Source organism: Lithobates pipiens, unplaced genomic scaffold (assembly GCF_037356315.1).
Source record: "Lithobates pipiens isolate NorthernLeopardFrog02 unplaced genomic scaffold, aLitPip1_a1.2 Scaffold_10, whole genome shotgun sequence".
Classification (NCBI taxonomy): Eukaryota; Metazoa; Chordata; class Amphibia; order Anura; family Ranidae; genus Lithobates; species Lithobates pipiens.
The window spans coordinates 121,187,040-121,202,683 of NW_027507686.1; the positions used below are offsets into that span (position 1 = coordinate 121,187,040).

The 15,644-nt window shown below is 43.3% G+C and overlaps 1 protein-coding gene across 9 annotated transcripts in view; it reads right to left on the reverse strand.

Annotated features, from left to right (window-relative positions):
* LTBP3 (latent transforming growth factor beta binding protein 3) overlaps positions 1-15,644 on the reverse strand; it is a 1,616,087-nt gene that overhangs the window by 184,789 nt on the left and 1,415,654 nt on the right. For all 9 annotated transcript variants that reach the window (XM_077457876.1, XM_077457830.1, XM_077457857.1 and 6 more), the window contains one exon: positions 12,065-12,145. In XM_077457876.1, coding sequence (XP_077314002.1) covers positions 12,065-12,145 — 81 coding nt within the window. The remainder of the gene's footprint in view (positions 1-12,064; positions 12,146-15,644) is intronic.

A 15,644-nucleotide genomic window follows, 5' to 3' on the forward strand; every position in this document is an offset into this window, starting at 1 on the left:
TAGTATTCTGATTCAGAACTTAGCCTTTTGACTTATAAATGTACCCAAATATAAACAGCATTGCATCATTAACACTTCACAGTTGAAAGTCTATGAATTCTAAAAATAACTCCAATCCAATATAAATATTTACTTTAAGACTATTATTCAGACTCTTTCCCACCAAAAGTCCTAATATTTTCACAGATGCACAAATTAACCTCTGTCAGGCAATCTGCATTTTCTTGTTTCCGAGAAACAGCTTCTTGACCTTCATAGCAATGAAAACATCCTCAGCCTTTTTTTTTCTTTTCTTTTCACATTCATCAAGCCACCTGATAATTTCTACAACATTCTATTTACTCCAAAGTGCAATCTACCTTCTTTTTCTTTTATGCTAAGTTTCAATATTTACAATATAACCCTTCTGTATTGTCATAGCTAATCAAGGGTTAACATTTACAACTTCTGGCAGAAGCAATCCTTCCATGAGGGGAGGGGGAGGGGGAGAGTGAGTGCAGTGCGTTAGGTGAAGAATGACTTCTTATCTCCTTAGAAATACGCAGCACAAAAACATGTAAATGAACAAAGCAATACAAGAGAAAAAACATCAGTACTCCCCACACTATCGAGAGAATCAAAAAGGGTTAAACATGAACAAAGATAAAGTAAACACACACAGAAGAAAGTTAGCCTTGCGATCTTTTTAGATCACTTAACTAAACAGCGCTTAAATAGTCAGGCATTCAACCTCTGACATTCGGTATACCTCAAATCTTTTTGTTATCTGTCCGGACAGCGGGCGACGTAATTTTTTACCTTAGACAACGTCCCCAAGTGTCTCTGTCTACGAGCACTGGATCATCTAGATATTATACGATCAATACCAATGTCGGCAATTACAACACATTAAACCAGAAGCAAAGAGAAAGAGAAGAAAAGACTCTTAGAAATAATTAAAAATAATTTAAATTATCTTACCTCTCAAACACCTGGACTGGATCACACAAGGTTCGGAAACAGACAGTGGAATCCAGATCTTTTTGCACCCGCCCCTTTTTCACCAAATAACATTGATTGGGGGGACTTTTAAGCGTTCGGTGAGCTTCAAAGTCCAATACTCACCGAAGTTTTGTCGGGGCAGTCTGATCTGAAAACCAGCGTGTTGCTTCCGGCTCGAAAGACCAAAAATGTTAGGAACTTCCCTTGTGATCAGTAAAAACTCCAGGTGTTCTTGAGAAGCAAACAATTTATTTCTGATGTGGCCCACAACAGGGAGACATGCTTACAGGACAAGTTGCAGGAAAAAAGTCTCAACAAAAGAAAGTGTCCCGCCTTCACATACCCCACAAGAATAACATCTCTATGCTTCTATTGGCTGAGGGAACATAAATAACGTTGTCATGGTACGAACTAGTACCTTTATTAGCTATCCATGTTCCGTACATTCTTAGGCTATCATATTTAGTTAAATCTAATCATCCTACTTACTATGGAGTTAATTAGGACAAAACAATACAATGAGTTAATACAATGATGTGCTCAGAAGTAAGCTTTTTAACAAATCAGTCTCAGGAATATTGTTTTTCTAATAGTCACACAATAAACATTTAAAACTTTTCTAACAAATATGCATGCATCATACATGCTAGGGGAGTACAACTGGGAGAATCCCTAGTGGAGAAGGATCTTGGGGTTTTGGTAGATCATAAGCTCAATAATATCATGCAATGCCAAGCTGCTATTTCCAAAGCAAGCAAAGTCCTTTCCTGTATTAAGAGAGGTATGGACTCCAGAGAGAGAAATATAATTTTGCCCCTGTTCAAATCATTAGTAAGACCTCATCTGGAATATGCAGTTCAGTTTTGGGCACCTGTTCTCAAAAAGAATATCGGGGAACTGGAGAAAGTGCAGAGAAGGGCAACCAAACTGATAAGAGGCATGGAGGAGCTCAACTATGAGGAAAGATTAGAGGAACTAAATGTATTCACTCTTGAGAAGAGAAGATTAAGGGGGGATATGATTAACATGTTCAAATATATAAGGGGTGCATATAGTGAACTTGGTGTTGAGTTATTCTCTGTACGGTCAACCCAGAGGACACGGGGGCACTCTTTACGTCTAGAGGAAAAGAGATTTCATCTTCAAATACGGAAAGGTTTCTTCACAGTAAGAGCTGTGAAAATGTGGAATAGACTCCTGCCAGAGGTGGTTCTGGCCAGCTCAGTAGATTGCTTTAAGAAAGGCCTGGATACTTTCCTGAATATACATAATATAACTGGGTACTAACATTTATAGGTAAAGTTGATCCAGGGAAAATCCAATTGCCTCTTGGGGGATCAGGAAGGATTTTTTTCCCCTGCTGTAGCAAATTGGAGCATGCTCTGCTGGGGTTTTTTTTTTTGCCTTCCTCTGGATCAATTGTGGGCATAAAATTGGCTATATTGGATTGTACGATTATTTTTTATTTTATTTATTTGTTTTTAAGGTTGAACTGGATGGACTTGTGTCTTTTTTCAACCTGGCTAACTATGTAACTATGTAACATTAGCTCCGAAAGCTCTGGGACAGGAGGGCTTATGATGAAGAGGTTTGAAAGAATCTTGTAAAAAAAAAACCTCCCCCCCTCCAATGTTTACACTGCTTTGTGCTGTATTATTGAAACTTAAGGCTAGAATGCTCCTTTAAATATATTATTGCTCTGTACTCTGGAGAGAAAGACTGTTATAGAACATTGTTGCAGTAAGCTTGTTTATTAATTGTGAAACTTAATATGAGGAACTTATAAGTGAACATATCTATCGGACAAATGTCTCGGCTGATAGACATAGAAAACCACTGGAGTTTTTTATAACCTCGTCTAAATAACAGTATAAGTTGCCTCTATACAAATACGTAATGAATTCTAAATGTGTATCTTTGGTTGGTTAAAAGAATAGGTAGTTTTTCTCCCCTTATTATAAAGGAAATATATAATTCAAACATGTACCCCTTATTGGTGGAAAATAATAATAACACCCATTTCATCCTGTGTATTTAAGATCTTTTACAAGCCAAAATAAACTGAGCAGTGTATAGATCTGATTTTATACACTGTTCCCTGCACAGATCTGCAGGAAAAGTAAAACTGAGCGCAAAGATACCTCTATCTATGTGGCAGATAATGCCCGAAGCGAGCTCAGTAGCAGTTCATTAGTCCATAAATGGAGCATAGAACAAAGTAAAAAAGGGATGGTGGTAGGCAGCAGCTGTCCTAAGAGAGAAGCCAGCTCTGTATAAGGAAGACAAGGGAACAAAAGGAAGCGCCACCTAAGTGCAGTAAATTTAGTTTGGTTTAATGACACAGCAGGTAATGCACTTACAGGAAAGAGATTAAAAACAGGCTCATCTTTGTGCTGGTGGCACGTGGTGCAGTCCGGTCTGGTCCCTAGTCCATCCTATTCTACAGGAAGGCAGTGATGGGAGACAAGGTGTTCAGTCCTTTTCCTGCAGCCTCCAGGAAGTCTGCTAAGTCCGACGTGGAACACAGGTGAGGAAGAGGAACTAGAGGAAGCAACAAGGAGACGGGAGTCTGGAAAGAACAAACAGGCTACGCGCTCGGAGTCTACTGCTCTTTCTACAGGCCTATGGAAGTACTGCTGGTGGGGAGCTATTTATGTGTCCAAGAAACAAGCAGCGCTAAATTAGGGAGAAACTGGGGGGGAGTGTGAATGATTAATAGCTAAGGAACAAAGCATATAAAGAGGATGTTTAAATATAGAAAAATGTCACTTCTATTTAGTACCATAATCTAATCAATGGGGAAACGTTTCCAAACAACGTGAGGAGGGGTTGGGGTATTGTTTTATTATTATTGACTGGAAGATAAAAAAAAAATATATAGTCTAAACAGAAACTAAGATTGGAACTAACATAAGAATTGTATTAAGACTGTGGATAAGCAAATGCGCCGTCACCAAAAGGGCACATGTGTTAACCTGCATATTTAAGTAAACGCATGTGCATGGATTGGGTGTAAAAAAAATAAACACATATACAATACGGGGACAAATGGTAAAATACACTGGAATTGGCATTTTCCAGTGTAAGAAACCACTCACCTGACTTGCCAGTTTGTCCAGCATGGACAGTAGACTTTCACAGCTAAGGGTGAAACATATGCCTAAAGAATTCTATAATTGCTCCACGGAATATGTCATCTACTGCCTTAGGTGCCCATGTGGGCTCCTTTACGTAGGAAGGACTATTAGGCCCCTGAGAGCATGCATTGGAGATCATAGGCAGTTTATCGATAAGGGATGAGATCATCACAATGTCCCTAAGCCCTTTCTTTGCCAACACAAAAAATCCACTATGGGCCTGAAGGTTTGGGTCCTGGAGTCCATTCCTGGGACATTACCTGCAGCTGAACGTTTCAGACTACTTTGCCAGCAAGAAACCTATTGGATTTATTCGTTAGGGACTTTGGTACTGGGAGGGTTAAATGAGGAAATTGAATTTCATACCCTACTTTAGCCGTAGACTGTGTACATCCTGATATAACCACTCTGTCATATTCTGTTTTCTCTCACAGTGGATCCCTATAGTTCATTTTCCATGATCCTACACACAGTAAGTACACATAGGCACTGTTGTTTTTGATATTGATAGTATACCTAAACTCCACCCCCAGAGTACGAATATAGCATTTTAGCACTGGTCATCATGCAAGGACCTTCTTACTAGCATTTAGCACATACTCTTGCTCTTCTTTTTGTATATACGCATGTATATATTTTTTGCATACCGTGTAGTTTGACACAAGACCACCTACATGTACACACTATACACATTATACATGTATACCAAATACCATTGGTTTTTTTTCATGTATGGGTTTGTGTGTATATGTACGTCTTTTAACATGCATTTATATATATATATATATATATATATATATATATATATATATATATATATATATATATATATATATATACGAATTTTAGAATTCTGATGGAGTCATTTGATGTAGTTTCATGCTTACATATATTGTATTTTACCATTGGTCCCCATATTGTATATGTTTTTATGCTTTTTACACGCAATCCATGCACATGTGTTTACTTAAATATGCAGGTTAACACATGTGCCCTTTTGGTGACGGCGCATTTGTTTATCCATGGTCTTAATACAATTCTCATGTTAGTTCCAATCTTAGTTTCTGTTTAGACTATAAATATATTTTTTTATCTTCCAGTCAATAATAAAAAAATGTTTGGCACCGCCCCCCGTTTCCCCATTGATTAGATTATGATACTAAATAGAAGTGACATTTTTCTATATTTAAACATCCTTTTTATATACTTTGTTCTTTAGCTATTAACCATTCACACTCCCCCCCCCTCCCCTCCCTCGTTTCTCCCTACTTTAGTGCTGCTTATTTCTTGTTTTCTGGACATATAAATAGCTCCCCACCAGCAGTACTTCCATAGGCCTGTAGAAGGAGCAGTAGACTCCAAGCGCGCAGCCTGTTTTTTCTTTCCAGACTCCCCTCTCCTTGTTGCTTCCTCTTCCTCTTCCTCACCTGCATTCCACCTGTGTTCCACGTCGGACTTAGCAGACTTCCTGGAGGCCGCAGGAAAAGGACTGAACACCTCATCTCCCATCACTGCCTTCCTGTAGAATAGGATGGACTAGGGACCAGATCGGACTGCACCATGTGCCACCAGCACAAAGATGAGCCTGTTTTTAATCTCTTTCCTGTAAGTGCATTACCTGCTGTGTCATTAAACCAAACTAAATTTATTGCACTTAGGTGGCGCTTCCTTTTGTTCCCTTGTCTTCCTGCACAGATCTGGGTGTGACAGAATGGAGAAATGCCAGCAATAAAGTAATGTAATTAGACAGTACTAAAAGAGATAGCTAGGAATAAAGGTATAGGAATATAGAGTATCCTCTCAGTAATAGTGTCAGAATGTAAATACTCAGAAAATAAATACTTAACCAGTTCCATACCGGGCCATAGTCAAATGACGCAGGCAGGAACACACTCTCCCTCCAGGTGGATGTCATATGACGTCCTCCAGTTCTCATCATTCCTGTGGGCCCCCAGGGGCCCACAGCGCAGTGATCAGGGATTAGGTGTGTCCCTTGGCAAACAGCCCATCCCTGATCAGGGTAAAGAGCCAATGAAATTGGCTCTTTATCACGTGACCAGCTGTGTCCAATCACAGCTGGTCACTTTGGAGATCTACGTGCACGCCGCTGGTGTGCACCCCGGGGATGCACAGCGTGGCAATCGGGGACGAGGCTTGTCTCTCAGACAAAGCCAAGCCCCATTCAGGGTAAAGAGCAAATAAAATTGGCTCTTTACCAAGTGACCAGCTTTGTCCAATCACATCCGGGCACAAATGTAAACAAACCATGGGTTCTCTTCCTCGCACACTGATCCAGTGTGAGGAGGAGATCGCGGAACAGTGAATTACCACTTTACTGTGCCATTTACTGTGCCCTGATTGCCCCACTGAATAAAGAGGACCTGTCACCAGATCATCAGAGTACCTGTCTGTGAGCTCATCAGGAGTACCTGTCTGTGAGCTCATCAGGAGTACCTGTCCGTGATCCCATGAGGAGTACCTGACTGTGAGCCCAGCAGTGTCTGTCGTGCAGCCCAGCAGTACCTGTCGTGCAGCCAATTACTACCTGTCATGCAGCCAATTACTACCTGACGTGCAGCCCATCAGTACCTGCCGTGCAGCCCATCACTACCTGCCTTTCAGCCCATCACTACCTGCCATGCAGCCCATCACTACCTGCCATGCAGCCCATCACTACCTGCCATGCAGCCCATCACTACCTGTCATGCAGCCCATCGGTGTCACCCGTCATACAGCCACCATGTCCAAAAAAGTTTACACTCCAGAAGAGGCACATCAAATCCTAAGCCTAACCAATGAGAGTAGCGGTGGTCAAAGGGCATACATGGGCATCTGAATCAGAGGAGGAAGCAGTCTGTCCTAAAAGAAGATGGTCTGACGACCAGGCAGCTACCAGCAATGCCAGACACCCAAATAGCCAATCAGCAACTGCCAACGACGCTAGACCCAAGGAGGGAAGGCCCAGTACAAGCACTGGAATTTCACGCCAGACCCAAAGAATTAGGGCCCAAACCCATATTCCGGATGCCTTAGCAAACCCATTGTGGCTGCCTTCTAGCACAGGTTCAGCCACAATCCCCACTTTCACAGCACAGCCAGGTGTGCAGACCAACACTGAACATTTTTCTGCAATAGATTCAGCCAGGTGTGCAGACCAACACTGAACATTTTTCTGCAATAGATTATTTTACTTTTTTTCCCTGATGAGTTACTTCAAAGCATTGTGGACCAAACAAATCTTTCTGCCCATCAATATATAGAGAGCAACTATGTCCGTCCTTTCGAATGGAGACGCCTAAGGCTGGATTCACACCTATGCAGCTTTAGTGCTTTTTGCATTTTGCAGATTTGCACTACAGAACTTGTTCCATAGGAAACCATGTTAGTGCAAATCTGTAAAATGCAAAAAGCACTAAAACTGCATAGGTGTGAATCCAGCCTAACAGTGGAGGAGCTTAGATTATTTTTGGGCCTTACAATCAACATGGGGCTTACAAAAAAAAAAGAAAAAAAAATGCATATTGGTCTACCCACTCCATGCACCGCATGCCAAATTTTCCCTGGTACATTTAACAGGCTGGCTGGGATTCAAGCAGTATATTCACAGTAAGAGAGCCAGAATTGAAGCTCAACAAGCTCTGTGAAAGCACCACTGGATATGTGCATGCCTTCCGTGTGTATGAAGGCAAAGACTCCCAGCTCCAGCTCCCTGAGTGTTCAATGTACAGGGGAATAAGTGGGAAAATTGTCTGGCAGTTGGCATTTCATACTCTTCCAAAAGGGGTATCACATTTACATGGATAATTACTATACCTGTTTACCCTTTTCCACCACCAATTCCCTGTGAAAACTTTGGCCTGCGGTACAGCAAGAAGAAACAGGAAGGGCTTCCCACAGCGTCTAGTCACCACAAGGCTACAGAGGGGGGAATCGGCTAGCCTGAGGTACGAGGAAGTGTTGGCCGTGAAGTGAAGGGAAAGGAAAGATGTGAACATCACGTCCACCATATATGATGAGGAACTTTGCAGAAGATGCGGTCGCGTTTAAAAGCCTTGCTGTATCCATGAGTACAACAAGTTAATGGGGGGGGGGGGGTGGATTTAAATGATCAAATGCTGTAGCCCTATCAACACGAAAGTCCCTCTTTTGGTATGAAAAAAGTCGCAATTTACTTTTTCCATTTGGCCATTTATAATAATATCACCTATCAAAATTCAACGGATATACCCAACACCTTCCTCAAATTTATTGAAGGTAATGTTACTGCCCTGATCTATCAAGCAAGGATCCCCCCCCCAGAAAGCATTCTCCCCGATTTTGTCAGCAGGCTGCATGAGTGCCATTTCCCTGACAATATTCCACCATCACCGGAAGAAGACGACAAAAAAATGTTGGGTGTGCGGCAAAAGAGGAGTTCGAAAAGACACCAGTTTTCATTGTCCCCAATGTTCCTCCCAACCTGGCCTATGCATCAGAGACTGCTTCAGATGCCATAAGACTTTCCTAAACTATTAGCCCATATTTTGAATAGAATGCCATTTCCCCGTTTCCAAATTCTTTGCTGCTTCTTTCCCTGGTGCCTCAACCAACCATATCACTGCCTTCCATGTGAACTGACCCTGGCCTGTTTATCAACTATGCCTCTGCCTGCCATCTGCATTGTTTATCCACCATGTTTCTGCCTTTCACTTGAACTGACCCTTGACTGTATCGACTATGCTTCTGCCTACCCTCTATTGCTGCCTTTTACCTGCACTGACCTTGGCCTTTTGACCATGTTTTTTGCCTGCCAGGACTGATCTTTCACCCTGCTACTTTAGTAGTGGGATTCAAAATAACACAGGGGTCTCAAATATCTGAAGGGCTTCAGAATAGTGTTTTGAGTTGAGAAAAACAGTTTTTGGTTTTCTCTTTGTTATGTAATTCCTGAAACGTTCCTAAAATTATTATTTAAAGGTACTTATATAGCGATGTCAATTTACGCAACGCTTTTCACATTGGTCTCTACCCTCAAGGAGCTTACAATTTAAGGGCCCTAACTCACGTTCAAATACTAGGGCCAATTTAGACAGAAGCCAATCAACCTACCAGCATATCTTATGGGTGTGGAAGGAAACTGGAGTACCCAGAGGAAACCCACGCAGGCACAGGGAGAACATGCAAACTCCAGACAGGTAGTGTCGTGGTTGGGATTTGAACCAGAAACCCTTTTTATTGCTAGGCGAGAGTGCTTACCCACTACATCCACATAATCTGCTTGTTTTCCTTCCAGGATGAAAGACTTCCAAGGTAAGGAGAAGATCACCAATTTATATATAGCATCATGTAAAGAGTTAAAAAAAAACACGAAAACTAAGGAAACTTTTATTGTTATGTTGCATACGGAAGGCAGGGGTTTTGTGCGATCTAGATTTAAAGTGGATGTAAACTACTGCCATAGTGGTGATCTATAAGGATATACATGCTTCCTGCATGTATCCTCACCTGTCAAATGTCCCCCCTTTAGCTGTTTGAAGCCCCAAAAAAGTCAAGAATCAGTGGGTGGGTCTGTTGCTCGGTGGGTGGAGTCATGATGTCAGCAGACTCCCCACCCACCTCTACACTCCCCTTGGCCAGAGCGTGCACAGGAGAGGCAGAGCGCTTACGGACCCCTGTCATTTTAGTAAATACACATGACAGTGGGGGATGATCGGTGCGTTGGGACAGCTCCTCCCCATGTCATTCCCCCACCGTGTCTTTATCCTCTGCCCCCCCTCGCTGTGTCTTCATCCTCTGACCCCCTCGTTCCCCCCCCACTGTGTCTTCATCCTCTGCCCCCCCTTGCCCCCGCCGTGTTTTCAAGCTCTGCCCCCCCCTCGTCCCCCCACCGTGTCTTCATCCTCTGACCCCCCTTTTCCCCCCGCCATGTCTTCATCTTCTGCCCCCCTCGTTCCCCCCACCGTGTCTTCATCCTCTGCCCCCCTCGTCCCCCCCCTGCTGTATCTTCATCCTCTGCACCCCCTCGCCCCCCCGCCGTGTCTTCATCCTCTGACCCCCCTCGTCTCCCCCCCACCGTGTCTTCATCCTCTGCCCCCCCTCGTTCCCCCCGGCTTGTCTTCATCCTCTGCCCCCCTCGTCCCCCCGCCATGTCACTGATACCGTCCACTGACTCCGTCCACTGCCCCCTGACACTGACTCCATCCACTGCCCCACTGACACTGACTCCATCCACTGCCCCACTGACCCACTGACACTGACTCCGACCACTGCACCACTGACTCCGACCACTGCCCCACTGACACCGTCCACTGCCCCACTGACACCGTCCACTACCCCACTTCACCAGCTTCGATCTAAGGTATTTCATAATGAGCTAGTATTACAACCACTTTAAGCTCTCTCGAACTGAATTGTTTTCACCCTGTGCCAGAATCACTTTTGAGGTATTTGTATCTATCTCTATCATATCTCCTGTGAGCAGTCTCTTCTCAAGGGAGAACATGTGTGTAGTTATTCCTTGTAACTGAGATCCTTCAGTCCTCTTATTAGTTTTGTTGCCCTTCTCTGGACTCTCTCCAGTTCCAGCACATCCTTCCTGAGGATTGGTGACCAGAACTGGATGGCATACTCATGATGCGGATGGACCAGAGTTTTGTAAAGTGGTAGAATTATAGTTTTATCGCCACCCTTTTTAATGCATACCAATATTCAGCTTGGCATTGCATCACTTTTTAGAAAGCAGAGCCCCTCCCAAAAGCACTCACCCCCCAAGTTGAGGGCATGTGCCCTGGTATGGTTTAGGAGGGGGATTCTCGCCCTCACCCCTTTCCTGACCTGCTGGGCTGTATGCTCGGATAAGGGCCTGGTATGGACTTGGGGGGGGGGGGGGGGGATGCCATTTTTTTTAAACTGTTTTCAATTGCCGGCAATCATATTGTATTCCTGGCAATTTTAATGTAGTTTCATTCATTTTTATTTTCTTTAGAAATGTCAGCTTTGCTGAAGTGGTTTATATCAAGTGTACAGATGTGCCAATTTACAGGCAGACTAAAGGGACCACACAGGCACGATATGTAAAGGAATTTTTCATTTTAAGGCTGGGTTCACACTGAAGCGATGCGGGAACGCCGCGAATCCGTGGCGGGTTCCCGCATCGCATGCCTCCCGGCGGCAGTTCACACTGCCCTATGCGAACTGCTGGGAGTGTCAGTGAAACGTTAATAACACCCCCAGATCAGTTCGCATATCGCAGTGCGATCTGCAAACTCGGACAGGAATCGGATCGCGTGGTGTGAACACCCATGCAATTCGATTCTGCTGCGGACCAAAAAAAGGGTCCTGTGCGAGTTTGGGGCGGGTGCGATGCGAATTCAGCCATACTATCTGTATGGCTGAACTCGCATCGCACAGAGATCGGATGTGATTTGCACTGCAGTGCGGTGCGAATCACATCCGGGTCTCCTAGCCGCAGCAGTGTGAACCCAGCCTTATTGTTGCACTTTAAGCATCATTATAATCACTGCTCCTGGAACAACAATCTTTTTAAAAATAATTTTTTGCATTGATACATGTCCCCCAGGGCAGTACCCAGACCGCCATATGCTTTTTATGGCCAATTACTTGCATATAAGCCTGTAATATGGGGACTTTTGATTTTTCAAGTAATGGTCCCATAGACTAGGGTTCGCCATTTGGGTCAGAAAGTTTTGTCTGTTGGGAAGTTCTGGTGCGAACCGAACAGGGGGGTGTTCGGTCCATCTCTAATTACCTCCTGTCTGAATGAATCCTTTGGCTTGAGACAGGTCAGAATTGCAGACACAAGTGTCACAAGTACCGCCATTCTTCACTAGAAACACAGAAAATGCTTTTGATACCTGGATTCCACTCTATGTCTGATGAATAAAAAGTCCAAAAACCTGTACACGCATGACATTTTTATGTTATATAAAAGGAAATGTTTTTATTACCTCTGCGAGACTTCTTTACATGGTGTGCATTCAACTCCCAGAATGAATTGGCCCCACTATGAGAAACTGAACATGAGAGAGCTGAAAAAGAAATAAATACATTGAGTAATATTACAAAAGAAAAAACTCAATTTTTATTACAGGTAAAATGTTTTGGTTATGATGCAATAAAACGATTCAAAAGCAAGAGACAGACACTCATTACAGGATAAAGATACAGTAGAATTATGTGTCATGTTGACAACAATAATAATCCATACAGATATACAGTCTATATACAGTATATATGCAATCTGACAGTGTCTCAACTTTCTGCTTAACTTTCTGTGTTATTTATTACTGCATGCAAACATACCTCCCAACCGTCCCTGATTCATTGGGATTGTCCCACAAATTGGACCCTCTCCCGGAGTTTTAGCGAATCAGGGCCAAGTCCCGGAATGGCTGCGGCGTGTGTGGGTTGCCTTGGTTACACTTACAAGGCAGCCGCATCTCTCCCTTCTGCCTCTTATGCCCCGTACACACTATTGGATTTTCCAACAACAAATGTTGGATGTGAGCTTGTTGGCTGAAAGTCTGACCGTGTGTATGCTCCATCGAACATTTCTTGTCGGACTTTCCACCAACAAATGTTGGTTAGCAGGTTCTCATATTTTCCACCAACAAAACGTTGTTGTCGGAATTTCCGCTCGTGTGTACACAAGTCCGACGCACAAAATTTCACGCATACTCAGAATCAAGCAGAAGGAGCCGCACTGGCTATTGAACTTCCTTTTTCTCGGATCGTCGTACGTCTTGTACGTCACCAAGTTCCCACGTTCGTAATTGTTGGCCAACATTTGTGTGACCATGTGTATGCAAGACAAGTTGGAGCCAACATCCTTCAAACAAAAATGCACGGTTTTGTTGTCCGAAAGTCCGATCGTGTGTATGGGGCATCACACGCACACAATGCAGGAACCCGCCCCTCCTCCTCCTGTGCTGTGATGTTCTCCTATACACAGAGGAGGAGGGGGGAGGAGGCACACCATGCTGCCTGAATGGTATTGGGATAGCGGAAGATTGGACAAAACATACAATGCAGGTAACCCTTGCACTGCTGGCACATCATCACTGCAAGGGGCCATTTTCAAGTTCAGCTGGACTTTAACAGCATTTTACATTTTAGGAGAGTGCTGAGGGGTTTCAGGTTATGTTGTACCAGTCTTCAGGTTTGCCAGGTGGTAGAATTGCTGCTGTGTGAAGACTGGCCCATGCATGTTCCCAATCTCCAGCAATAGATTGTATTTTATGTATCATAGCCAACATCCTGGCAGTGTTGACAGAGCTGGAGAAGAGTGCTAGCTCTTTGGGTTATGGAAAAAGCACATGCACTACCCTCCAAACTTACAATGCAGTGCTTAGTGCCTGGGGCCACATGTAGCCCATTGCCACTTTTTGGGTGGCCCACTGATCCCCTGCAGACACTCCAACAACCCCTGTAGCATGTCCATAGTCTCTGACAGTCTCTTGGAGCATATATGCAGTCTCTAACCATCTGCAGTCTCTGACAGTTTCTAGGAGCATGTCCATAGTCTCTGACAGTCTCTTCGAGCTTATAGACAGTTTCTGACAGTCTCTTGGAGCATGGCCACAGTCTCTGACAGTCTCTTGGAGCATGTCTGCGTTCTCTGACCATCTCCTGTATCATGTCTGCAGTCTCTGACCATCTCCTGTACTATGTCTGCAGTCTTTGACCATCCCCTGTAGTATGTCTACAGTTTCTGACCATCTCTTGTACTTTGTTTGCAGTCTTTGCCATCTCCTGTATCATGTCTGCAGTCTCTGATCATCTCCTGTAGTATGTCTGCAGTCTCTGACCATCTCCTGTATCATGTCTGCAGTCTCTGACCATCTCCTGTACTATGCCTGTAGTCTCTGACCATCTCATGTACCATGTCCACAGTCTTTGACCATCTCCTGCATCGTATCATGTTTGCAGTCTCTGACCATCTTCTGTAGTATGTCCATACCTCTGCTATGCAGTCCCTGACTATTTTAATGAAGTTCTTTAAGTTAAGCTCAGACAAAGCAACCAAAGAATATTTTATAGGTACAAGGAAGCACAGGTTTTGTTTAACCACATTCCTTAAGCCCCCCCCACTGCTAGGCGCTTGACCACACCCACAATTTGCATGCAACACAGCGCACGGCAGGTCTTCCTCCAGTGTCCCACATTCTGAAGTTCAATAGTTGGGAGGTATGTGTATATAAATACAACTTTACATGAAGCAATATAGAATATAGTGTATATTATTCCAGAGGTATGGTAATTTGTGTACCCAGACAGGGAGACTAGAGTTTTAGTCAGTCTGGTTGAAAATGATCATCTAGTTTAATCAATAGAAAAAACACTCAAAAAGAAAGCCTCTATATACACAATCCTATACCCACAGTTGATCCCGAGGAAGGCAAGAAGGAAAAAAACAAACAAACAATAAAGCATGATCCAATTTGCTCCAGCAGGGGGAAAAAAATCCTGTTTCCCCAGGAGGCAATCAGATATTCCCTGGATCAACTACCCCTGGCGCTAATACCTATAGATATATATATCCATTTATAGTTTGTGCTTTGAGGAAAGAATTCAGGCCTTTTTAAATCATTATACTAAACTGGCCAAGATCAGCTCATGAGGGAGTCTATTCCACATCTTCACAGCTCTTACTGTGAAGAAGCCTTTCTGTATTTAGAGGTTAAATCTCTTTTCAGATGTAAAGAGTGCCCCCCTGTATTTTGTGATGGCCTTAAAGTGAATAACTTTAAATCAATTTTACTATGTAGACCACTTATGTTTTTATACACGGTGATCACATCCCCTCTTAAAGGAGAAATCCAGAAGGATTTCACCAATGTCCAGCTGACGTCGCCAATGTCAGTCCAGGCACCGCGTCATCCCGATAATGGAAGTCTGGCTCTGCCTGATGCCTGGACTGACACCCGTCTCGGGCTCTCAGCGAGCCGCAGAAAGGGCTGCTCCACCCCCTCCACAGCTCAGCACTCCAATGAGCAAGGAGGGAGATGAGCAGAGAGCTGTGACTGACGGTCTGCAGCTCTCTGCTCAAGGAGCTCTAAAAACCGAGTGATCAGCGGTTGTGAATTGGTGCCCAAAACTGAACTACATATTCAAGATGGGGTCTTACCAATGATTTGTACAGGGGCAAAACGATTCTCTCTCTCCATATCTCTGGAGTCTATACCTCTTTTAATACAAAAACATATTTTGCTTGCTTTAGAAACTGCAGCTTGGCATTGCATGCTATTGTTAATTTTATGATCTACCTGAACACCCAGATAATTCTCCACGGTTGACAGCTGTTCTCCTTCTAGAATCAGTGCCGGATTTATAAGCGGGCAAAGGGGGCAACTACTACCCTCTATGCAAAAATAATATAAACCAATATAAAAGAATTATACAAAATGATAAATAATAATAATAAAATAAATAATAAATCATTTATAATATATAAATAATATAAAATATATAGTATTAAAAACATATTTCTTTTATTAAATGTATTTTGGGATATTATATTTCGCCATC